The 27669-nt window shown below is 39.6% G+C and overlaps 1 protein-coding gene across 15 annotated transcripts in view; it reads right to left on the bottom strand.

The window, feature by feature from the left end:
* Positions 1-25489, bottom strand: part of WIPF3 (WAS/WASL interacting protein family member 3) — a 38150-nt gene extending 12661 nt beyond the window's left edge. The window contains exons 1-4 of one of the 15 annotated variants that reach the window (XM_041466329.1): positions 25143-25412; positions 22708-22815; positions 19550-19611; positions 11355-11518 (exon numbers count right to left, since the gene is read on the bottom strand). In XM_041466329.1, the coding sequence (XP_041322263.1) occupies positions 11355-11465 (111 nt within the window). In that variant the 5' untranslated portion in view covers positions 11466-11518; positions 19550-19611; positions 22708-22815; positions 25143-25412. The other 14 variants (XM_041466326.1, XM_041466334.1, XM_041466324.1 and 11 more) reach the window with 14 other exon arrangements.
* Positions 25490-27669: the final 2180 nt, after the last annotated feature.

The following is a 27669-nucleotide window of genomic DNA, read 5'->3' as shown; positions in this document are numbered from 1 at the left end:
AAGAATGTGAAGATCATTTGTTTTATCAGATGCCAGAGCTGCCCTAGGTAACACAGAGTGAAATTAAATTCCATACCTTATTTACAGGAATTGGTAAGGGAACAGTGAGTCCTCATTACCTTAGCAACCACTAGGTTATTCTGCTACTATTTCAGACACAATGAATGTCACATTCAGTACATACTTAGAAACAAAATGGAACAAACCACGCATGTAAATAGCCTGAACATAAGAATTACTTCCTTTTCATCTCACCCAACTCCACCACATTTTGTCTTCAGTGTCCGAAATTACACACTCAGCTATGATATTCAGTAAAGTATGGGACTAATGTTTAGGCTATCTGTCAGGTCTTCAAAATACTTGTAAATAGGAAAATACCTTCAAATCATATTTTTTAGAGTCATGTTTCACACTGTAAATCATCAATGTTGGAAATAAACATTTCAGAATTTGAAGCTGGTAATTTAGACTAGTGGAAATATGAATGAGGACAGCATGAATATAGAGATCTAAATCACTGCAGCTTGAGGCCATTTGAAAAGAACAACAAACCAAAACATGTTTCCCCACTGCTGACTTGGAGAAAGAAAATGCACAATATAAAAACATCAAATGTAAAACCGAAAGTGACTGGATTACAAATAATTACCATATCTCTGAAACTAAAGCCTGTATTCCAAGTCCCACAAGCCTGGACCTGGAAGGGGGCTCCATCAGCAAGCCTGAATTAGCAAGTATGGCAAGGAGGGACAGCACAGTCCTCCAATATTCCTCATCCTTTCAGAAAAAACAGTGTGAGCAAAAATGGAATCACAAGCTCAGTTCTAGTCTCCAGATTTTTAAAATTACAGTGTGGAAACCTGAAGGTGCAAAAGAAAGAGCCAAAGCAGTGTTTAAAACACTGGAGGCAACAGTTCAGATTTCAGCAGCTCTGTTTTGACTGTCAGCCCTGAAGTCTGAGGAGTGGTCTGCCTGCACACAACAACCTGTACTGGGAATGGGGGAAAGGACTCAGGCAGCAGAGACAGGCATTTGGTGAATTAATGTGAGGTGCAAATAGACAAGCCACAGACAGCAGCAGATTATCAATCTCTTGATAATACTTCAGATCAAGGCTGCCTCTCTGGCAGAAGTGGTTTTTGTGAAACACAAGTCACCAGGTCCTGTGCAGAGCTACTTGGTGATGTGCAGTACCCTGTGGTGGAGTGGCACAGCTGGTGGTTTGTAACAGATTCTTCCAGTTGGGAGTTCTGTGAAAGTGGATTGCTTAGTTTAGAAGAACAACTCACTATTTTTACACTTTCTATACATGGACCACTCCAGGTTTGACCCTGAATAATCACAATCTTAACACCCTAAATTGAGTTGTATCAGACAAATTAAGAATGGAGAGACTTTTTCTAGGGAAAACTGACTGAAATGCATGGCAATGAGCTCCATTTCTGGGGACACTCTGCTGTGATATTTGCATCACCTTCAGAATGTCACTTTACATCCTGCAAGACAGATGGGAGCATCAACCTACCCTCTGGGCTCCTATGATACTTAAAATATTTAAGAGATGTACGTGCTCAGATACTAAATTGATGTAAATGCAGAAGACACCAGCCATTTGAAAAAGTTTAAATTAATACTAATTATAATCTTCATATTTTAAAGAGTACCTCTGCAGAGAGAAAAGGGGAAATCCTCTGCACTCTGGACAGGCAGTTCAGTCACAGTTCATAAATACTGTCCCATAAATGGCTTGTATTTACTCTGATTTTAAATATGCTCTTGAATGCATTTGTAAAGTACTTCAGGTAATACAGATCTACATAAACAGGACAGCTGCAGGAAAAATGTACCTCTAGCCTTCTGGACAACACAATAGCCAGGCAGTCATAGGGCTTTCTTTCAGAGTGATATGAAAAGATGATCCAGTACTAAAACTCTAAATTACATAGGAGCCATGAGTAAGATAAAATAAAGCATTATTCCATCCAAAGGCACTACATACATTTACTCAGAGAACTTAATAGTACCGACTATTTTCACTTCTAATGTGCAATGAATTGTATCATCATAGTAGATTCCTTCTCCTGGTCATCTTTTACAGGAAACACTGGGAAGACACCTGTGTAGAAAATTATTTATTTATCTGAACTAGATAAAAAACTAAATCAAAAAAAGTCAAAACATATTTAGCTTTTCCCTAATTATTTTGTGAGACATATAATGATAACATTAAAGACCAATCAATACATTTGACATCAGAATTTTATTATGGGCAGAAGGAAAGCTCTCTCTTTTGCTGACAATATAAATTATTTCTATGAATCTGGCAGCAATTAACCTTCTTCTCTCCCATTACCAGTTTTTCCCCCTGTAGACAATTCAGAGATCAAGCACAGGTAGTGGCAGAAGGCATAAGCAGAATATATTTTGGTGGAAAAAGAGATTGAGGACACCCCTTGCTTTCTTATTTTTCTCTGCCATGCTCAGCCAAACCTGCACAGATCCAGGCTGAGGCAAGTGATTTTCACCACTGCAGCATGAAACACCTCAGGCTTGGCTTTTAAGGAAGGGAAAGACAGTGCAGCAAGATAAAGACTAAGCAGAAAGCTCTAGGATAAAGGATATTTGATCACAGAGACAAATATCTATGGGGAGGAAAAAAAATAATTGTTCCTGAGCCAGTCCTGGCCTTCTCTGGCATCCAATCTGTCATGATTCAGAGACACAACTTAAACTAAAAATGCAAGAGAAAAAGCCTACAAACATGACAGTGGACAATTAAAACCAGCATCTAAAACAGCAGGTAGGGCAAAACAAGCAAGAGCTGTGGAGGCAGTGTAGTCAGTAACATGATAGTGCCAGCTCTGGTCAAAGAAAATGTTTGTCAATAATGAGAGACAACTAAAACATCTAAACTTTAAATAAAGGATGTATAAAGCATCAAGAAAGAGCAGAATCCACTGGAAATATATAATAACAAAATTCTCTAAATATTATTTTAATATTAACAATAACCAAAATTCTGGTGTAAACAAATACAGATTTTTCAGGAAAGAGGACAAAAAAGGTGCAGCTAGCTGCCTAACGCAGTATGTGTGTCATGTCAGAGATAGCTGAGAATAGGAGAGAAAAACACAGCTTGTTTGTGGTTGGTACACCATCTGAGGAAGGATGATGAGTGTTCTTACTACCCATATGGCACCACAAGACTTTCCAAGCAGAAGAGCATGAAGGGAGAGATGATGACTGGGTCCCCATCCAGCCATAAATCTCCTAATCCTTCGAAGGAAAGCCAGGCACTACATTGGTGCTCACAGCAGTCTGGAAGGGCACAGATCTTGAGTAAGGGGCCTCAAAGGGCATGAGTCTGTTAAAATACCCTTCTGGGACCAGTGATGATAAAAAAGAGTGGACCAAGAACACAGGAAGCTGCTTGCAAGCAACCTACTCTGTAGGTTCCTTCCACTTAACCACAAGCTGCTGATCACAAGTGTTCCATAAGAAGATTCCAGTAACCATCAGGACTAAGGTATTTAAATGAATTTGGCTCCTCAAAGACTGCATCCTTTTCAAAAGCAGAGCTGGCAGAAAAAAGTAATATTGCCAGTGAGATGCCAGAACAGTCTAACAAACTACAATGTCATAACTTTTAATAAAAAAGAATTAATTTGTTTTGGAACAAAGTAAAACATGGAAGTTGATCAGAAATCTCAGTGTAAGCTGACCAGCATGTCTTCCTTGACACTGCACAGGATTATAAAAGCCATCTCTCCATTTGTAGCTCAGCATGAAATCTGAAACCCCAGAGGAATTTGGAACTTGATTCCAAGATCAATCCACTATTACTAGTTTAGAATTATGCCAGGAATTAATGATTTTACATTTGCAACAGAAACAAGTTTGTCCAGCAGGCAAGAGCATTGCTTTTAGAAAGAATTCTCAAACCAGCAGCTAAAGTCTCCACCAGCAATGTGCCAAGAAAAGCAGTAGCAACAAAAAGAAGGAGCTTATTAAAATAATAAACCCAGTTTCCAGTACATTACAAACAGGAGCACCACAGAGAAAAACATTGTCATTGTTCTTGTATTTTTCGTTACATATGCATCAGGTGTGGTTTCACTCATGCACAGTCAAATACAAAATAAAATAATCAAAATAATTCTCCCTTCCAGTTTAAGGAAAGATCTAACAAGTCTCAACAACAAAGTAGATGTCTGCTTTTATTTTAAATATTTTAAACTGCTTGTTTCTAAACAAGCTTGGGAGATCTGGTACCTGACAGTTTTGGTTCTATTCACAAGAGAGCTCTGACCTCTGATTTAAAGATTTTAATTATGGGTGACCTCAGCACAGTGCAAGACTCTACCTGCACAGTCATTTGCAAGATCAGAGCCACTTCTGTGTTTCTGCTGTATAGCATAGGACAAAACTAATTAATTCTTGGCACCTGGTCTGCCTGGGCAAACATGGCACTCTCTCAGCCTTCTAGCAAGCTGAGCTTCAAATGCTTCCCATGGGAGAGGTCACTCTCCAGCCAACTTTTCTGAGGGAACCCCCATGAGGGGACCTGCCAAATAGCTTCCTGGCAGCTTACAAAATCATTGTTTCAACAGAATGACAGGACAAGCACTTGACAATTCCACCTACACCCAGCTCAGTACTGATTTACCACGATCTCAGTCTCTATGGCACAAAGTTCTGCAGTCTGGGCCTGCCAGGTTGAAAAGGTCATCGAGCAATGTGTGTACTTAGATAGGCTGTGTCCACACCGACCTTGTTTCTCAGCTCCCAGCTAGGGAAGTAGTGCAAAAGTTGTTATGGATCTCTTCCTGGCACTACAGCCACCGCCTAGTCCTGGCTTTAGTCCCAAACAGTGAGGCCTTTCAGCGTTAGCAGAGCCTGGTGCCTGCTCTGCACCTGCTTGAAGCTACCACCATACACAATGGCAGGGAACACAACAAAAAAACCAGCATAGCAGAAGCAACTTCCTTCTAAATTTATGTTCCCAGTGCTCATTTCAAACACCACAAGGAATCAATGCCACTGCACCCAATAAACCCTCTGCACCTTATGCTAGCACTGCTGTATCAGATAATATAAAATCTTGTATACTAAAGGGTGCAATTGCTCCTGCCTCAAATGGAGCAGGGGGGTTATTCACTAGGGTGTACTTAAGGTTTTCCAGTGTGGATTGCTAGATTTCTGTATCTGAATACAAAAAATGCAACAGAGTAAGTAGAATAATTTGTACCTGCTGAGCTTTTCTGTAGGTACTTAACTTTCTGACACCCACATTTTAAATGTAAATTTTGACTATTCTTGTAATAAAAGAAAACATGCAGTAACAGAAGCCATCAAAATTAAGGCAGTATAAAATTTAAACTACTCTAAAAGTGTTTCCCAGCAGTCCAGAAAGATCACAAGTCAAATACCAAAAATACCCTGAGACTGGCTTCAAAAGCTAATTTTAGACTTCATTTTTTGATTTCTAAAATTTTGGGATTCAAAGTCCCATGACAGCCTCTGCATCAATGAAAAGAAAGGGAAAACTCTTACATAAACAAAATCTGAGGGCCTGGGATTGCAATGAAAATGTCAAACAGTACAAGGCTGAAAACATTGCCATGGGAGCTGGTGACACTAGCACTGTTTATTCTCTCTGTCTACCACAGCAGAGTCCCCTGAATGACAAGGGATACCATGAGTAGTGGCAACAAAAATCTCACCTATACACATCACAATTTAATCTCTCTCTAAGAATGCTAGGCTATTTCTCATACCCAGTTACCTGTGCAGTAGCTGGTGATCATTCTAAAATGCCTTTCAGCATCCACACAAAATTATGGTTAACCCAAGAGAGAATAATGAGAAACTAGCATTTCTTGCACTCTCACCTTCCAGCCATTCAAGTCCTACTCAAGTGTTGCTATAATTTTGACTTCTCTTAGTAATTAAAAGGCTAAAAGTATAATATTAATTGACAGATGGAATTTAATATGTAGCCACTGCATACACTAGAGATGGGGTACTGACTTTTAAGGGCATTATTACTTTGTGATTAGAATGGTAAATTAACCTATTAGTTGTCTGCAACTAGGCTTCTTCTGGTACCTGGGCTTGATCATTTCCAGCTGGTAAATCTACCCGGCAATTTCCATACATGTACATTATACAGATGAAAAAGAGAAAGAATGCTCTTCAAATGCCTTCCATTCCATTCAGACATGTAGAACACATGACATTATGAAGAAAGCCGCAAAACAGAACTCATTCTCTAAATACATTTAAAACGGAGACATAAGAGTTCTCAAGTGAAGCACTCAGGAAGATTAGCACCTAGGAACTATATGCAATCCATGCCCCTGTACCTGTCCAGATGAAACAGACCAATTACAGCCTAGGATTTATGTTTTCTTTTAATCTTCCCCACATTTCACAGCTCCCACTTACCCTTTCTGTATTTCTTGACTAGAAGAGTAGAAGGCTACACCAGCCACACTTTGAGACACCACAGCTATTCAATCCAAATTTTCCAACAGCTGAAAATTAAGTCAAATAAACTACACAAAGATACAGCAATTTTTTTTCTACATGATTGACTCTCACTTCTTTTTGAAAGAAGACTGGTGTGAGATATGATATATTATTAAAACACTATAAATCAGTATCCTTTATTTCATCTGGAACAAAGCACTCAAAAATTTCAGCTGTGCTTTGTCCAGCCCTTAGCACAGTATGTATGATCAGTCACCAACAAGATTACCAAGCCTGCACTTTCTCTCACTCCTGTGTGTTTTACCTATCAGCAATAAATATTGTGCTTTAGTATCTCCCTAGGCTCCATGACAAAGTACTAAATATGATGTTACAGCTCAGACAAAATTTTAATAAACACATTCCTAACTAGTTTGCTATTGGCACCATCCACCATGCTGTTCTTTCAGTATCACACTTGCACATCTAGGGGTCTGAATAAAAACTTGAGAGATTACTTTAATTTTTACAATAAATAATTAGCAAGCATGACCAAAAATTTATGCATATGAGTGCTCATATGTGCACATTCGCTCATACTATATTTGGTAAGACCAAATGAAAATACCATAAATCATCATTATCTTCAGCCAAGATGTTTTACGTGTGCTGTTTGTTCTCTTTCCAAAGAACAGTAGTGCTAAATGTCATAGGAGCAAAACCAACTCCCACACAACTTCAGATGAACGCTGTAGCTTTCTGAATTTCTTATGAAGGCTGAAGGAAACAGCTCAGCAAGGTTTTCAATCTAACAACTGCATGAAGGAGGGGAAAAAACATCCCTCCAAGGAAACCTATCAGGTGATGCATTTCTGAACCTTGGAAATCCTTCTGTGTAAATTAGGCTTTTATCATAACATTGTATCATGAGGAATTGCTTTTCTGAGTTTTCTATTACAGAGTAGAAAATAAGAAGAGAATAAAAAACTTGGTAAACACTGACAGGTTTATCTACAACAGTAATTATTTTTTTAAGTTTTAAAAATTTTTAACTAAATAAGAATGAGGTAATTATTATGCTTAATCTACATGCTATTCTAGCATTCATCATTGTTTCAAGTTTCACATTTCTGTCACCAAAGTAAGCATATTACTTTCTCCTTCTGCTATCCTTGTTTCTAGTGTGCCACAAGGCACCAAATAAACACCTGGTGCTACTTTAGAGCTTTAATCATCTGATCCATTGTGATTTTGGGGGTTAATTTCTATGCTAAGACTTTAATCATAACAATTCTAAAGAGAACAGAACTATTTTCTTAAACTCCACAAACATATGAATCATTAAACAAACACCTCTGAGTAAGGCACAAGCCAGCAGGGCTGCTACGCATCCACACTTCCTCCAATATTAACATTTTAATAGGTGATGACTGATCTTAACATTACAAATTCATATATACAGAGTTCACACAGCAGTAAGCAGCCTTCGCTGCATGTAATAAGTGAACAGGGTTTATCAAAGCAAAATTCTCTCTTGATCCTTTTCTTGGGAAATTAAGTAGAGAAAAATTTTAATCCGTCTCAGTGGTGACACCTACTCCAGAAAATGTGACAAGCCAAAACTAACCTGGTTGCTTCATATGCCATGCTTAAAGGCAGGAGTGGTAAAAGAAATAGAGTGGGAATAAAATTAAGTTTTTTTTGAGCAGAAAGCTTTAAAAAACCCCAAACCTACCACCCTCTTCCCCAAGACCACCAACAAAAACTCTATTAAAAAGCCCCACCTTACATGGCATGCCCATAAACTAAAAGAGCTTTGGAAAAAGCCTCCTGTCTAGGTGTAGAGGAAAACAGAACATGAAGACAATTGAATTCTCTAAGCTAGTGCCAGAAAACACATCAGGGCATAGTTTTATTCTGCCTACTCACCCCTCTCATCTCTATGACCCCCAGAAGGTAGGCATTTGAAGACATGGTCAATTAATCTAATTAGCTGTATTTGCATTTTGACTCAGCCACCCACATCTGCTACAGCAGACATCCCACCATCCCCTCCTGAGAAATCCAGGAATTTATTTCCTTTTAAGTTTGGTCAAACAGCCAGTAGCTTTTTGGCTGTTGGGCACAGGTGGCTCCTAGCATGTCTCAAATACTGTCTCCAAATCACTTTGTATTGTCTTGTAACAACTTTTGTGAACAAAATTCAGTAAAAGTACTTACAGAATATCAGCAAGTCCAAAAGTCTTAGAAAACACTAGGAACAAGGCCAAAAAACACTAGGAAGGAACTTTCTTCTGCCTTAAGGAGTTAACAGGATAAAAAAGTTATGTGCCAACAGTGATTAAAATTTCCATGAAATGAGGACTGCAAAATTATTTGGGATCAAGGCTCACAATATTCACAAAGAAAATGTGCAGAGAAAAAGATAATGTGGTGACTATTTTGCTAAAAATCACTTGATAGCAAAAGCAAGAGGAAAGTATGGTTCTCATCCATAACTAGAAAAGCAAGACAAGTCCATCGTACCCCTGCAATAGCATAATGAAAAACTATAGGATTCTAAAACCTCCACCTACACACACACATTTTTCTTTTAACATAAATCACTTAAATTAAACTAGCGGCTTACCCACGTATCAATAATAAAATGAAAAACTAACTTTTAATTGCTAACATGCAAATATTACTCTAATCATACCAGTATAATAAAAATCACTGTCCTGTTTACTTTGGAACTTTTCCAGCTGTTGGCCAAATAATAACTTATTTGCTTTGAAGGTTTTCCTTAAAGCTATAGGCCTGTTAAATTTTTTCCTTCTTCCATCCCCTAACTGTAGATCTAGCAGCTGTAACAACAGCTGGGCAGATCAGCAACTATGAAAGACAAATGCCAATTTCTAGAAAAGGGCTTTCTAGTAAAAGAAAACAGGGTCTGTAGCAATTTTTTTGCAGACTTCCCAACTATAGGGTTTTACTCTGTAACCTGGCACCAGCTGGAGAGCTGCCTCTTACTCTGTACTTCAGCTGAACTCACCAGGCAGATTCCTGATCCTGTCTCTCATTCAGTTTTGACAGGGAAATGTCATTTTACTGTTGCAGAAAAAAAATGTCCTGACACTCTATTTTATTAATTATTTGTGTTGATTCATATACTCTTTTTAGTATCAATATTTATTGAAATCAAAGCTTCAGTATCAGACAATAATTAGAAACACATCTAGTATGTATCATGTCACCAAGATGGAGCCGACTCTAAATTCTGCATATCTTATACAGAGATCACCCCATTCAAAACAGAATGATCCAACTACAATATGAAAACAAGGCTTCTTGTATCAAAACCCTATCACAGGAGTGGGTTTAGTTGTCAGAAAAGGGAAGGGGAAACAAAAAATCCTAAACTTGGTCATAATGATCCTTAGGGGTCCTTTTAGCTTTCTCAAATCATTTACAATTGGCGTATGTTAGAGGAGTCTAAAAACGTCTCTAGATACTTTACTGATCTAAATTTATTAGGATAAGAACATTTGCAGCTTCTGTTGACTTTAATTGCAGTTGTGAGCATTAAGCTGCTCACAATATGCAACCCACTTATTTCAGCATCTAAGTATAGGTTGTGTACCAGCCCAGAAGAATTGCTAATTGGAAACACTGCTCCTGGTGCCAAAGTTGAAACTGAATGCTGAAAAGAATCAAACACTGCTTATTTCATTTGCTGTCTTTATCCTCCTCCTCTTCATCTCCACAACTCATGGGGAGTTTTACAAAATGGTTCAGCCTGTAAAGTAGCAGAAAGAAACTTACAAAGAAACCTCCTTCTGGAAAAAAAGATAAAATAAGAGTATTATGAACCATACCAAACAAAATCAACCAACCTTCCGGGGAACAGAACAGGCAGAGATGCCAGGGAATGCAAGGGAGAAATGTAGTTCTTGAAAAAAAATAAACTTGAAGTACATTTGAGGTACATTTTAAGTACCATGTACTGTTTTGCTACACAGTCTAACACACTCTGCAAATACATAAAGCAGTGACAGAAATATATATGAAAAAAAGTCAGGAGAGATTTTATGACTTGGACACAACCGTGCCAGGTTCCGCTCTTTCAAAAAAAGTCTAAGAATTTCAATGCAGAAACAGGTAATGACCAACTGATCACAGAATTAAAGGAATTACTTAAACAGTTTTTTTACCACAGGTACAATAATTGATTGTGAAGTTATGAAAATGTAATACCCTGAAAGTTCACCCAGAGCATTCTCCTCTTATTGCAAGCATGCTGGCAAGGCACATGTTCTACTTCATGACACACACAGTAATGATCTGTTACAAGCTGTAATTGTTCCTGCACATGTACAAAAGAATATTGTGCTGTATCCCCAGGAAGACACCGTGTGCTAGAAAGGGCAAAATGTACAGCTGAACACTGTGAGTCTTAATAGGAGCTGTAAGGAAAAGCATGAAGGAATTAATACTTACAATCTGTACATTACCAATACAAAAATTAATTCCCTTTGGCTGGAAAAGTATTCACAAATGCTAAATTCTCACCATATGCACTCTAATCATCTCAACACCTTTTGATCATGCACTCCTAGCAGTAACAAAATTTTTGAGCATGCACCCCAAAATACATAGGTTTATTTCTTTATAAAGTATACACATATATGACTGAAGTTGCAGTATTTTCATCCCACAACCAATGCATCATCTCACATACCCCACTTTGGAGATCACTGCTGTAATGAACAGAACCAGTGCCAGCAAAACAAACATCTGCTCCAGATATTTGCTATGAATATCCATGCCAAAATCCTGTGGGTTCTGAGCTGGCTACTACAGCTAAGCTTTTGCTCACAGAAATGAAAAGTTAGTCTTACCAGTGGTGGTGGTGGTGGTGGCCCTCCAGAAGGTGGTGGTGGAGGGGGCCCTCCAGAAGGCGGTGGAGGTGGTGGAGGAGGAGGTGGCGGCGGCGGTGGTGGAACAGGCATCCGCTCGGATTTCTAGCTTCACGCCGCTGTGAAAAATATTGCCAGTCTATGTCCTTGAGGAGAAGGAAGGGAGGAAAAGGAAAAGTGGAAGAATAAAAAGAAAAAACAGAGAAATGTGTTTATACACTGCAAGCTGAAGATCGGCCAAAATATCTAGCTCTCAGCAGACTGAAGACTTTTATACTGCACTGCTTCCAAAAGTACAGTTCGAGCAGCCTCATTACAGTTATGATGACAACATACATCTAAAGAGCAAGCTCACGGATCTGGACCAGTGCCATGAGTACCAAATGCATAGATCTAGACTGTCCAACTATTACATCTTGCCTTAACGTAGCCCATAGCCCTGAAATGCAATTCTGCAGAGAACAAATCACAGTCAACTACCTGCTGGGACAAAAACTCAGTTGACTTTAAGCCAGAGGTTTGCTGCTCTAAGGAGAGAGTAAGGGACTTTTTAAGTCCCTCATGATTTAATAATAAATAAAGAAATAATTCTACAAATTAATGCTTCTATTACCAAATTATATCATATCAAGGATCAGACATCTCAAGTGTTAAAAATCAAGTGTTTTTCCTGCCATTTTGGAATGTTAATTTTCCCAATTCTTTAGGAATACACTGACAAAAGGCACACATCTTCCAAAAAAAACTATGTGCTTTTCTTTTAAAAAAAATCTTTTGTAGAATGACAGTGCATCACTCTGATTTTCATACCTAACCATGCCCTCAAGATGACTCAGTCATCATTAAAGTTAACAAGAAACCCCTGTATTTCATTAGTAAAGTTGAAAAAGAAAGTACTAGGCAGTGCCAAAGAGAGGCCTATGCAAGCCATGCTTGAAATCTTCTTTTGATAGTGACACTTGGATAAATGCTCCAAACACATCCAGTTTTACATCTTGTTCTACATCCATCATGTCACGATTATTTTCTGAGACTCTTCACAATGTCATATGAAACAGTGTCAATACCCCTACAATAACACAAAATATGTCATATGCTTTGTCTTTTCTTTCTGCAAGGCTTTATGTTAACAAGAAATTACACTGGTTTCTCACATTTACTCTTTATACATCTCTTTAGGTCATCATTTGTTTCACTGACTCCTGAAAGGAACATTTTTCACATTTTAATGTTTTACTAGAAATTGATTTTAATTTAAAAAGACCACAATTCCCAGAACCTATTCCTCTTCCTTCTCCCTTCAGTTTTAAAAGCAGGCATTCCATGCTTTTCCAGAATCATCTGTGTAGGGAGGAGGCATGACGGTTAAATCTGGAAAAGTTCGGGAGAGAAGATAACATAGAAATGAGGGAAATTACAGTCTTGAGTGGAATATCTGGCTGTTTTGCTAGAGGGTTAGATTGGAAGAGGCAGTGAAATTAAAATGTACATGCCGACTTGTTCACTTCCTACCTAGCGTACATAAACAATATCTCAATAATGTCTGAGTATTTTTCTCCTTTTCTATCTTGTAAAATACTTAATTAGAGATCAGTCAAAAATTAAACATGCAGAGCCTCTGAAACACTCACTTTCTCCCTTTAGAGATTGCTATGCAAAGGGCTGGCTGATCAAAGCACCCTGATCTGCAACAGAATCGGTTACAATCACTTTAATAATCTCTTAATGAAGCTTTCCAAGAAAGCTGGCATCACAGCATCTCCACCATTCCACCCTCATTGCTGCCCTATTCAAAAACTCATCATCAGAAGATATCTCTTTTCCTCAATTAAGCCATTCAAAAACATGGACATAAGGAGAGTGAGTCTTCCCAGCTAATAATATGTTTTGGGTTAGTATCTTCCTACCCTGCAATACAGGCCTTTTGTCTTCATTAAGGATTTAGAATGGGAAATATGCTCTTAGTCAAATTAGGAAAAAAAATACAACCCACGCTCCTGTGGCAGACCACATGAATGGCAGCAGGAGGTAGAGCACATTGGAGGCAAGCAGCAGTGGGAGAACGGAAATGGGAATCAGCTCCTGCTATTTAAAAGTCACAATCTGAAATGCCATCAGATGACTTTTCTAGCTCCCTCTCTGCCAGTCCCTGCCCTAGCACTTGTTCCTCCAAATGATGCAGCCAAAATTCAAGGACTAGAAACTGTAGAAACTACAACCCAAAACTCAGTGCAGAGGAAGGGTTCACCATGTATCCCACTCCGTTAAATTCCTGTCCAGTGGCATCACGGAAAAATGCATTCTGTGGGGCTATAACACACAGCTCTTGAATGAAATACTGGAGACACCATATAGCTTTCCTCCCATGTTGTTTCAACCCTCTACAAATGAACCATCTTTCAGAAAATCCTGCTGACATGCCTTCTTTAGTCTCTTACAAATTCGGATGCTTGATCTCCTGATCTTGGCATGCTTTTGTGTACACATTAAAACTCATGGTTTTTGTACCAGAACTATTACAGGGTAATGCCTACACAATGAAGAACCATTTTCCACATAGACGCTCTATTTGTTCAAGTGTGCTTTGAAAGGAGCACTGATAAAGACAGGAATCTTCAAGCTAACTTACAATAAAAAACATTTGGCTCTTAACATTTAGTCATAACTGCACAATCAACTCTTTTTAATATGTAGGATTGGCTATGAAAACCTCTTTTGTATTACTGCAGCAATATCACATGGACTGTATTGAAACAAAATTATGGAGAAGGCTGCAACGCTTTCAATGTATCAACACACATTACTTGGAGGCCTCTTTAAAGGCTGTATTTCATTTGCCTCTCCCTTCACTATATTATATATATACACACACAAATATATGGGGCAATTACTGACCATGGATATATATATATATATATCCATCCCATGGTCAGTAATTTCACACAATAGCTTCAGAAAATGCAGAGTTTATGGCTTTTCCCATAACAATCAAAATAAATTCTGAATTAAAACCAAAAAATATCATATTGAGTATCACGTTGATCAGTTCCAGTGTCTGGTAAGAGCCAGGCAAGAGCGAAATGATACAAAGGATCCTTAAGGCACATATGCCCTTTCTCCACTCCTCTAAATATGCATACCTATAATTGGAAGAGAGGGGTCTGAACTATCCCTGAGGGACAGAAATAAAAAGATACAGTTCAAAAGGCTGGCAAGGTGGAGGGGAGAAACCTATATGTTTAACCTCAGTTTCCTAAGGCAAGAAGCAATGTAAATCTTACCTTGACTTAAATATCGCAGAACAGAATCGAGTCCAACAATTGTAGAATTTATTGCAAAATAAAAAGAGAAGAAAATCCCAAATCCTGCCTTTTCCAGTCCATTTCCCTACCAAAGCAAGGTTGCACATTTTTTTTTTTCGAGTGCTTTCTGAAGTCTAATTTTAGGTGTCCCAAATAATGTGGCTTTTATTATTTCCCTTGGGAAGCTCTTTCCCAGTCAAATAACTCTTTTAGTTCAGATTGGCTGACACGCAGCCTAATTTCTCCTTCTCCTAGTTTGATCCCATTTGCACTCCACTGCCGATGACTCTACCTTGTTCCAAGCAAAATAGTTTCTCCTACTGCTCAGCATTAGCTTTGTGGAATATAAGCACTGTAATTCTAAAGTACATTTGCAAGGACTTGTTATATTTTTGGAGTTGTTTTACTTCTCAGAAGGCAGTGAACTTTTCATCAGTCAGAGAACATTATTACTCTCCTCTGATCTCAAAACAATTGGTCTTCTTTTGTTCTGTTGGAAAGGATAATTTTGAACCTGGTAATTTCATGTGTCACAGATTGTTCTTTGTGTGTTCTCACTGCATGTGCTTGAATAGCAGCTGGGTTTAAGAACAAGTCTGAAGTCATCAATGTAAGAACTCAAGCTCCAGATTTCTGAAGGCCCAAATAAAGTCTTCACCCAGACTTTAATTTGAAGTGTCAGACAAGACAGAGGAGGTGCAGATCTTTCTTCTTCATGAACTGCTCTCTCGATCTTGTGATGGATTTGCCTGTGAGAAAGTCAAAACCTCTGCCTAAGCTTTTCTGTACCTTTGGTCTCACTTTATTCAGCTATCAGACATGCACAAACTCTGTATCCAAGTGCTTCCCAAAGGTCTCCTCCTGAAGGCATCATTGCCACAGCCTCAGTGCAGGGCTCGCACTGAAACAAAATCCTGCTGGGAACAGAGATCCGTACAAAGAAACAGTGGATTTTGAACAGCAGCTCCCGTGTCTCCTGCCACACTGACATTCAGCAGAACCACCACAGGTATGCCTGCAAAAACTATTCTAAAATACCTTCACCCATCAAGGAAAGGGAAGGCACGTAACAGCTGTACCTTTAATTTAGTACAATGTCGAGAAATGGAAAAGACAGAGGGGAAAAAAATCACAATTATTTAAATGTGCATAATATGCATTTATGCACTAAACCAACTCTAAATAGGGGTATTTTTTAAATGGCCAGTGTCCCTAGGTCTTTAGATGGTATAGTCATTAACATGAAACAACACAGTTGGAATTGAAAATCTGACCCTTACAACCAAATTGGAGAAAGGACTGCAAAATAAGAGATTCATTAGTACTGGATTTGCAAACACTGCAGCTGCACACTCTGAAGTAGGTAATTCAGCTTTGGGGAAGTGTACAGGTTTTCTTCCTTCAAAGGAAAGGCTGGGGAGATATTTCAAAGGTGTGCAGGAGAGCTTATCTATAATACTGGTCTTACTTTCTTGATAAAAAACTGAAGAAAAAAAAGTAGACCACAGTCTGGTTGTATCTTTTAATCAACTTTTATATAATCAAATATGATTTCCTGATTAACTGTACTGTTCTGAATTATAGCTTTGAAGTCCGTATATTTCAAGAGAAAAGTCAAATAATTTCAAAATTACCTGTGAAAAAACAGCATCAATAAGCAGCTGCTCAACTTTCATGATCTCAAAAGTAGACAATTAGCATAATTGTTTAATTAGCAAATTGCCCATTTGCTCCTGTGAAACATCACAGAAGAACAGCTGAAATCACTGGTATGAGATCTCCACAGATACATGCAGATACAGGGAAGATTAAAACAGAGAACAGTACATGTGTGTTACACAGATCAACTTTCCTGCTGTCACTATCACAGTGGAAAAGACTTCAAAAAAGCTTCTGTTTGGAATGAGCTAGTCTAGATTCTAATTTTAAGGTAATCAAACCATTTGATATTTATGCATTGGATGCTACATTTTTTTCTTCTTTTTAGAGTGTGAATGACTTTTTGTGTTTAGAGAACCCAACAAGAAAAAAATCAAAGTAGAGCCTCTAAATATCCTGTCTCTTTTTCACCCTACAATGATAACCCCATTCACAAAATAATTGAGTCTCTGTTGCATTTGAGACAAAATTTAAGAACTGAGCAGAAGCGTCAAACTGTTAGAATCTTCATTTACAGCAGGAAGGCAAATACCCATACACTTACCCATCTTAGTGTATATATATATATAAAATTTCACATGTAAAAAGACCTTCCAACAGCTAAGAAAACTCCAGCCTTTCGCCATCTAACAGTTGTACATCAGAATTGTGTACAACTTGAGAGGAATTTCTGCTCTCAGCCACCATTTACATCACTGCAACTTAAGGCAGAATCTGACTTTTTCAATTCCATTGGAATGTGCAAACCTTAAGGAAGGGCTCTTTCTCCATAAAATACCTGATGAACACTTCTAAGCAGCATTTGTCTTCTACAGGGTCTGGAGGACTGTCTCACAGCACGTAACAGTATCCTGAATTTAAGCCAAGGACTGTAAGTTCCCCTCAGCTTGGACTATTTCCACCAGGCTTAATGCAGTTAAGGGCTGCTTCCCCCTTCTGCCTGAAAAAAGCCCAGCATGACTCTTATTCTGTCAGATGCCTGATAAAATTGCCACAAACTGTCCAGGGCTGACCCAGCAGAGACTACAGGAATTTGAAGATGCCTTGCTTCCATGTGTGCTGTGGGCAGATCTCTGTTGGGTTCCCTGTGGTGCTGAGGCCAGAAATTACAGTGCTATGTCTTGACAAACCTCCCTTCAGAGGCAAAGCTGCACAGATGACTTCACATCCCTACATATGACTATTTCAGGGTGTAGCTTCCTCTGCTCCATGGGGATCTGTCATAGAAGACTGATTGTAAGAGAGCAGAATAAGAGAATTCATAATCCTCTTTTAAATAAGGACTAAGAGAAAAGAACAACACATACCAAGAAGAAATATGTTCCGCCTGTAGTAGTGTTAACCTGAAGTTAAAGAGCTCAAAGACAAATTAGGTAAATTAGAAGTAATTAGGACTTGCAAAAAGACATAACTTTTCAAAGGAAACAATTTATACAACGGGTTTCCTTGAAATTAATACCACATCATCCACACAAAGACAGACACGGCTTGTTTCACTGTCAGCTATACAAACAATGGTGAATTTGATATGCAGCCATTAGCAAAGTTAATCATTGGCCTAAGCTAAAGAAAGTGCAGCTCAGTAGACATTCAAGGTCACGGCCACATTCTGAAGACAACTGTTTACTCTTATATTCCTCAAGAGTATCAGTGTGAGCAGCGCTTGATCTCTCCTTGTAGCGGTAATTTGACATTTCAGGTTAACATCTGCAAATTTTGCAGTCTCTGCTAAGAAGCTAACTGTATGTTTTTACATAATTATTAATGATCTATTCCTTTATAGTTATTCATGTATTTACTGACTATCATTTTTATAATACAGAGTTATTTGGAAAGTATACCTGTACACAGAATGGTTTCCCTGAAAAAAAAAACCAAAATCCAAACATTGTTTAACCAATTCCCTTAAAAGAAGAAAGTTTTACTTCCTAATTAAGTAGCTAGCATCAAAATGGAAAATGCAAACAAGGCAGTATTCAGCATCTTGCTCTACTACATTTGCTACAGACAGCTTCAAACCTTGTTTTAAAATGCCAGTCAAGTGAAAAGAATTTGTAAATATAGGTACTGGAAGACTAGAGGACTTAAAAAATCCAGTTCTTAAATAATTCTGAAATTTCCACTTTCAACCATACGATATTTTATCAGAGGTCTGATTTTCACAGCTTTACATCTTGAAATGATAAATTTATAGAAACCTGCATGCATGTCATGTCAGGCTGATAGCTATCAGCTTAAAAAACAGTTGAATACTGACAATGCAAGAAAAAGAAATTTTGCAATTCAGCATGCACCATGCTTTCTTACATCACAATTTGAGGCCCCAGCATGGACTGTCGTCACTGTATGTGCTAAGGAGAATTGCCTTTCACAAGGAATGTAAAACACAATGATCTAGTCACCTGCAGGAATAAGTTGTCAGGGAAATCCTCACCTCAAAGAAAGAATGGGAAACTCTGATTCCAGTTTTCAGTGAAATTGTGATTACTTAATTTCCATTCCAATGGTAAAAATGAGAGCCCTAATGGCCTAAAAAATTAAACTATAACTTCTGAACATTCATTCTCACTTTCAAGCCCTTTTCTGTCAATCCTGTTGAAGCTGCTGTCCCATTTCAGTGACATAACTGATAGCTTCATCTCAGATGTTCTTTACACCAGGGTAGGGCTTCCATACTTACAAATACATAACTATAAACTCCTATGTTATTAAGAAAGCCTTGCTATGCTACCATAACATTGCATTTTTGCTATTTTAACTAACTCATTGTTCTGAAAAAATAATTTGCAATATGTTCTTATTCTCCCTTAAGTGTCAAAGCTGGTATCAAACTGCCTATGTGCATAAAGGTGTAAATATCTTTCTTGTACAGAAAATTGTTAGCTGTTTTTTAAAGGAAGTGCACAAAGTACCTAGCTCCTCTTACATAAAGTACCCAGCTCCAATCTCACATCCATTTACTTAGGACAATGATTTTACTTTGCGCAATGAACAGCAAATTGCAGTCATTTGCAACTGCAACAAAAAAAAACCCTGATAAAAGATGTTTTGATTTGTAGGCCTAGTTCTGAATTGCTAACAAAACAAAGTGCTAAGAAAAAAACAATATGAGTTTATTAAATTGAAGTTTCAGCCCCTTGACTTATTACAGGTCTTCACTGGTAATTCCTTGGAAAAGGCATTATATTTAGAGAGGAAACTGTGATTGATACCTACCTGTACACACGGCACAAGCAACGAACATCAGAGACTCAAAAATACTCAACTAACTTTGCTGCCTGATGAAGAAGGAAAAGGAAAATTATTCTAGTGATTAAATGGCAATAGAAAATTTTTTGCATTTGTATCTATCATAGGCACTAAGGAGAAAAGTGGTTTTCTTTGAACAGCTCCCAAGTATACTTGCAGAGCAATCAGTATCTGCTACCATCAGACCAAACTGGTTAAAGATGAGGACTCGTTTCCATGGATTCTGGTGTCAAGTTTTATGCTGGCTTTGGACTTCAGCTTTCACATTAACCAGCCTGGATCTGGCCTATCCCCTTTCTTCATTTCACTTTGTAACTATTTCTCCCCTTTCCTAGTGGTTTACCAGTCTCTCCATTCCCACTCTCCACTTTCTTTGCCTCTGTCACCATTCACTGCACCTTTTGCCTGCTGTTGTTGCAAGGCAAGACAAGAAGAGGCATTTCATTTAAAAGGCAGAGTTGTCTGCCCTGGGGAAAGAAACACTGCACACGGAGCAAAAGTAAGTAACTCTGCATGATGATACTAAAGGTTCACCACAGGCTCCTAGTACTGAGAAAAACAGAAGAAATGCAGAGCTAGGCTGATCCAGCTCTGAAAAAACCCAGAAAATGTGATTCCAGGAGATACGAGGATGTACATCCTGACTAGAACTGGCAAGTATGAGTGCAAATGTACAAAGCTCCACCTGATGGATTGGTTTGAAGTATTGAAAGATTGAATGTATTGGAGAAAAACAAGCAGGTCAAACAGTCTGGGAAGAGGAAAGGAGCAAAGTAACCATAGCAGACTCATTTTGCAACTGCTCCAGGCCTTTGCAGCTCTTGGTACAGTCTGTTCAGAGCAAGCCCAAGTACCCCCACATGGGACTGCATAATTCAATGTAAACTCATGATCACTTGATCCAAAGATATTTTGTACAATCTGTTTTTGCATAATTTCCTTGCTACTTAGTCATTTCAAGGCTAAAAAAGGCTTTCATTCTGCATTAAATGCCCTGTTAGGCCCCACATCTATCACTCACACAGTACCTCACAGAGATAGTCCCCACCCCCTCTGCCAATTTACTAATCCAGGGGCTAATCCATCTCTTAATTTTTTTAATGCCAAATTTTCCTTTGTTTTCAGTAGAAGTGAAATCAGCTTTTTAGGGTTTAACTCTGAAAATACTCCAAGATATATGATCTGCAGCAACTGAAGTAACATCACTAACATGTTAAGCTGTTCACAGTCACACAACTGACCAATAAATGCAACTTTCTGTCCAATTCTCAGGCAGAATTTGACAGATATTTTTGCCGTAATTTACATAACCCCAAGAGAAGCAAACATTCCCTCTGAAAATAAATTGCTAAAACCACAGTCTGTTTTCCTTGTATATAAACCTGGCTTGCCTTTTATGCACCTCATGCTTTTCTTTATGTGTCTACTCAACTAACACAGCCCATCTACAGATTTTGAAGAGATATAGTGTTATTTATTTTCTTTAGCATATTAAAATGTGTAACTGACTTGGACAAAAGCCAAAAACCTGCCAGGACTATTTTATACACATCAGTAGTGCTGCTGCATACATGTTTTTCTCTCACACAAAACGATGCCAGTTAGGAAAGCAGTAACGTAATAGCTTTAAAACAATAGGGTATGAAAGAGGAACAAAAGACCCCAAGACCTCCTTTGTGATTGCAGTACTATATTCTGTTCTCCTTTTTTTTCTTTTTTGTTACCTATAATGAAAAGAGGAAAACATGATATAGTAACTAGAAGTTAAATGGTACAGCAGTCATGTACAGACCTGTGTATGGCTTGTGAAAGGCACCAGCACAAAGCGGTTACTATCTCTAAACCTATTCATTCACTTCCTTCATTTTAACCCTCTCTTATGAATGAAGCAGAAGCACTGCAATTTCTAGCCAACAGGTCCATTTGTCAAGGCAGGCATGGCAGTTGCCACCAGGGTAAATGGAGGATATAGAATATCCATTACACAGAAGCTGCAGAGCTGACACAGTTTGTTTAGTTTTCTTAGACACTTGTAAGAGCAGGGTCAAGACTGAGCAAGCACTTTCATGCTGAATTTTCTGTTCTTATGCTTAGTGAACTTAATGATGTAGGGACTTTTGGCCTAGTTTTCCCCCACTTTTCACTTTAGCACTTATACTGTAGCTATAGCATAGCTGCTAGGTTGCTCTGCTCTGCCTGGGCTCGCTGCAGAGTGACACCATTCACACCACAGAGCGTTATCTATCTGTTTGTAACAGCAGGGAAAGATGACACAGGGTCAATGCAAAGAAGAATTAGGCTCTCCATGCATGATCTTATTTGAGAGAGAGATATTTCTGGTAGTGAAATCCGTTTCAGCTGTTGTTTCAACTACCATGGCATGAAAACATGCTTTTTGCATCTTGTGAAAATCCTTTAGCTGTTTCACATTCTTTCAAAGCAATCAAAAGGCAGCTTTACAGCTGTCATGTATGTAATACTGAATGAATCCACTTAATGATACTCAGAAGTCAAATTAAGGTGGGTGTATTCAAAAAAATACAATTTTGTCTGAAAATAAAGTTTCTTTCTTTCCAATCTGGAAGCCCCAAGGACGTTTTATTCTGTTTGCAAATATAGCACTCTTTATATCTCTGTTCACCCTGCCTACAAAGTCACCAGACAACCCTGATGCAGAATGACCACAGATAAAAAAGCAACTGTGAAGTACCATTAAGGTTTTGCTACTATATGCCCATTTTCAGAAAGCTTCAGTCTCTCGAAGACAGTAACTACTTTGTGTAAGAACACAGACTAATTGAGGAAGATCTATAAGAACAGTCTTAAAGGCAGTCCAGAAAGCTGCATCTCAAAACTGCATAGCAGCCACTGGTAACTCAGTGTAATGTGAGTACTAAAGACTTTACTGAGTATCCCACTTGATTGATATGTTTATTTAGATAGTAATTTCACATACACTGAAGAAGATGGGAATTTTTATTCTGGCGCAGCAGAGCCTACTATCATTTCCCCAAAGCTTCAACTTTTCATCTGTGATCTCATTTATTAGAACTTAAATGAACTGAATAAAATACCCACATAATAATGCAGCAGATGCTCACACACATGCAGGATCAGTAACTTACAGGGCAAGAGAGCTGAGCTGAGCCTGTCCAGTCTCACCTACTTTGCATGACTTGCAAAGAACTTGTCCCAGGCACAGAGAAGAAAAGCTTCCACAAAAGCAAATGTGTCTGAAAAAAATAATGTAATTATTATAGGTGAATTATGAGTTATAAACAAAGAGATTTCATATCAGTCTTTTCCCTGTTTTGCTTCTCTTTGGAGCTAAAATATTTTAAAATATTAATACAAAACTTTTAAATACTTAAGTTAACTTTTTTTTTTTTAGATGTAAAATAGTAAATTGTGTCATTATTCTACTTTGGAGTTCTCAACATCTCTCTCTTAAAATGTGCAAATATTTTTCTATTTGCTATGACTAAGATATTACTTTTTGTTCAAGGTCTTCTTTTGAGAGGACAACGAGCTTGCCAAAATACAGACCTCATCAAGCAATAAAATTACTAAGTATAAAGATACTAATGCTAATGACTATTAGCATCTGGCTGTATGCTGTTAGGACATTCAACAAACAATGCTGACTTTTATGGTGTGATTGCTGAGATGTGACAGTGCTATGTTTTGATTTACTGTTAAAAATCCAACTGTGTAAATACTTTCTGCAAGTTCAGATTTAGTAGTCATTATGTACAGATTCCAAACATTGACTGTACATTCCCCTACTGCAGTAACAGAAACCGAGATGTTACAGGATCTTTATTTATATATATTTCCTCTTGTAGGTGCGGAAGGAGTGAGAGAAAAAAAGAGGAAGTTGCTTTGCAGTATACTACATGATTTGATAAATACAGTCATATGTTGCCCTTTCCAGTGCAGTACAATCACAGAATCTGAATTTCAAGTGCATCTCAATTATTTTCAGGCATAGATCCAAACCAGCAATAACTTGAGCACTGCAGCTAATGAATTAAACATTGCATCTGCCCCTAAGCAACCAAAGTCTGTATGCAAAGCTGGTCAAACTATTTATACAGCCCTGTCTTTAGAGTATATATCCTTTATTAAAAAAGACAAAAAAAGTTTCATGCTTAAACTGCAAGCCCCATTCCCTAACCTGCATCTTCTACAGGAAAAACATCAACTCCCACAGCATTCTTTCTGGTTATGAGTCTAACCCAGATTTCGCCATCATCATCTACAGCAAAACAGCCAGAGCAGTCTATCAGCTAAAAAAACCACACTTACGCAATCTGCTTTAAGGGTCCCACACTGACCTCCTCATATGTTATCTCGCACATGGAAGCCGGTACCTGACAGCAAAGCAGACTCAACCTTTCCAGTGCACGCAGGGCAATGTCCCGTACGAGCCGTGGGCGGCAGCAGCGCCTGCACCGCCTGCGCATTCCAGCGGGGACACTTTTGGGTCACAGGTTCACGCAGTGAACGGGAACCATCCCCACGCACACAAGTGCCTAACAAGTGTCCCAGCTCCGACTGCCATCACGCAGTAAAGTCGCATTCATTTCCTTGATCGTGTGCCCTATGGCTTGTCCTTCAGTACAAAGCACGCGAACTGAAGATGTTAACAAAGATTATACAAACACACGTTGTGAAATAAACAGGAACTTGAACTGCACACACAGATGGAGAAACTGAACACACCGATTGTATCAGGAAGCAGTTCAGCGACTTGATTCATGCACCGTGCACAGTAACAGGTATCACTGCTATCGCAATTTCAGCAATATGCCACTGTCTGAACCAGCAGGAGCACCTGCAGACTTTAGCCCATAAATCCAGACCGCCCCAAGACCGTTCTGTGCAGAAATCATCAAACTTTACCTTATATCAGTGTTTCCTCTCCTAAATCAGACTTATTTTGCTATCCTTCTGAAACCTCGCTTAGTAATATTCCACTTTCAGAACCAAACAAAACAAAGGCACGCAGGTCTCATGCGTCCTCCCTATTCTCAAACTCCTGAATTTCTTGAGCGACATGAGCCCAGCCCCCCTTCACAATCCCAGAGATGCAGGCTGTCACACAACCCATCATCTCTGTGTCTTTGCAAACTCCTAGCATATCCAAAGAGAAATAAAAAATCAGCGTGCTACCCTTTACCAAGACATTCCCTGTCACTGAATTAGCGCCAGCAGGCTGATGCGAAAGTCACTAGATTTTAGTCTCAATTTTATCCACGTTAATTATTATTAAACCTTTAAGAGCTTCTTTCCAATATTTCTCCAGCATTCCCCCTCCAATATGTACACAAGTATTTGATATGTGGTACTTTTCACAATCACTCAGCCCCGTTTTCTCGGCTGACCTATTCCAGCACATCTACTTCAAGGACGAGAACGAGGAAAAAAAAAAAAAACAAACTTCTTGCCATCCACCGCCGGAAAACAACCCTCTGCTTGACACAACAGAGAGCAGCACCGCGCACAGCCCGTGCCTGACCTCAGCCACGCTTCCTCCTCCGCCGCCGGGAGTACTCACATCCCAGAGGGGCGGCTGTCGCGGTCACCCCGCGCCCTCGCTGCCCCGCCGGCCGGACGCTGCCCGGGGCCGCGGCCGAGCCGCGGCACCAACTTTGCCCGCCGAGTAGCCTCTGACCCCGCGGCACCGGGGAAGCCCCAGCCCCGGCAGGGCCCGGCCCCAGCGGGGACCGACGGGAGGCGGCGGCCGCGCCCCCGCCCGGCGCTCCCGGCTGGCCGAGCTGTGAGGGGGCCCGGGGACACCGGGGACCCCCAGCCCCGCCGCCGCGCCCCCGCCGCGCCCACCTGCTCGGCGCCGGTGCCGTCGGGGCCCGGGCGGCTCCTCCCGGGCAGAGGGCGCCAGGTACAGCGGCCGCCCGTCTCCCCTGGCGGGGGCGGGGAAAGAAGGGCAGGGATCTTAGGATCCTGAGGGGGAAAAGCCCGCCCCGGTCTTCACGAGGGAATAAAAATAAATATATATATATTTTTAAAGTATTATTTTAACACACATGCACACACATACGCCCCCCGCCCACCCGCGGGCTCCACTTTCCACCCCCACCCCTGGAGCGCGGCGGCTGTGGTGCGAGGGTGAAGTCCGGCTGCAGCCTGGCGCACCCTCCCACACGCTGGTGCCTCGGCAGAGCCAAAGCTATTTTTGAAAGCCCACGTGGATGCCACAATGCTGCCCCGTGGCACGGAAAAAAGATGGCACTACTCTGTCCCCCCGCCCAAACGCGTCCACCTGCCAAACCACTTCTTCCCTGCAGCGAGCTGAGGGCCTTGCACTTTGAGCTGGCTGGGCACCCTTGGCTTTTGTACTCCTGATGGTGCACTAGGAAAAAAAAAGAAAAAAATCTTATTTTCTTCTGAATTTTTTCCAAGGCTGCTTGAAGATGGGAACATTAAGGTCTTGCCCTAATGAGCCTTCCATATTTCTGTCAGGGCAAGGGAGTTGCAGCCTCCCAGACAGCTGGAGGAATGGGGCACCCTGAGTTTGTCATGTGCGAGTTTCTCAGGAATGATGATGCTGATGAATAATTTAAAAATCATAATGTGGGCTCTGGTCTGCCCAGCAGCCTTCGGATGGTGTTTTCAGGTGGCTGAGAGGCAGGCCCATCTTCACTGGATTTCTCTGGAACACCTGTTTAGCTGTAGAAATGTAAAATGGTGTTTTTCATTGCCTTGCTTGCTTATGAAGCAGTCCAGACAAGTCAATGTCACTTGGACCTGAATGATGGCAGTGCCAGCCTGAGATTGGTGGAAAGTCAATAATGGGCTGTTGTGGCACTTCTGCTCATCCGGGCAGAGGCACAAAAATCAGTGTTCTAGATCTCCATGTCCTGTCTGTCCAGAGGTGTGAGTTTGATTTATTATTCTGAAAATATCCTCTTGATTGCTTGCCAGACTAAATAATTTCCAGTCCTAAGTGTCTGCCCCAGTTGCTTCCACAGTGGTCAGGGAGAACTAAACCCATTTCTAACTGGTCACTAGTTTGAACTTCAAAGCACAAAACAAAGCCAAGAGGGTCATAGGTAGTGCTCCAGAAAAAATCAAAATGTCAGCATTTACTTAAAAAAAAAAAAAAGTATATAGTACCACACTTGAAAACTGCTTTTGTTATTCATGCAAATTAGTCTCAGCTGAGACTTGAGTTTAGATTGCTAATGCTGAAATGAACTTTGTCCACCTTTTGGATTAAATAGAGAAAGAACTTCAGAGGAACAGGCTGCAAGAGCTGCAGGAAAAAAAAACAAAAAAAACAAAAACAACAAACCCTGAGTTTGTCCTGTTTCTTTAATTTAATTTCTTTCACTTCCCAACAAGGTCCACATAATTTCTGCAGAATTTGTCCAGTGCAGTAGCAACCATTTCTACCCATGGGGCTGGACTGACCTAGTACAAAGGTTGCACACTGGTCTGGTCTGAAACAATCAGCTTTTTCTATGGTACACAGTTTGCCCACATTTAAAACACTGCAGGAGGTAGCACTACCTCTTGGCTAGGTACAGAAACTTGTAATGCATTGTATTTCATTCAGAGAATCCTACTGGATTGCATGGCTAGGAATTATGAAAGTCTCCTCTTTCTGTTTTGTCTTTGGGAGATGTAGATGAAAGGGAAAAGGAAAGAGGTGCCCCTTGCCAATGCTGAATTCAAAGGAAGGCACTGGAGCACTTGATGGCAGTGGAAAAGGCCAAAGACTTATGCACAAACTTCAAGGAGTTTTGTGAAGGTCAGTGCACTGAAATATTTCTTCTGGTTCTCCACATGTAACACTCTTTCTCCTCCTCTCCTTCTTGTCTTCCTCCCAGCTGTATCCAAGATCACAGAAAGGGTAATGCTGCAGGGGCAAAATTTACCCTATATTATCATATAGGATGTGCTTTTCCTGGGTTTTATTATCTACCAATTTAAGATTATTTGAAGTGCTTTAAATACTGACAATTTGTCTCAAACATATTTGTAGCTAACATTGATATGTTTTACAATGCATAGCCATAAATACAATTTTATTTTCCATACATTCTGCCTGTATAACTATTAAA

The sequence above is a fragment of the Pyrgilauda ruficollis genome, unplaced genomic scaffold (genome assembly GCF_017590135.1).
Source record: "Pyrgilauda ruficollis isolate IOZ18807 unplaced genomic scaffold, ASM1759013v1 scaffold2, whole genome shotgun sequence".
NCBI lineage: Eukaryota > Metazoa > Chordata > Aves > Passeriformes > Passeridae > Pyrgilauda > Pyrgilauda ruficollis.
This window is presented reverse-complemented; position numbering and strand designations above follow the sequence as displayed.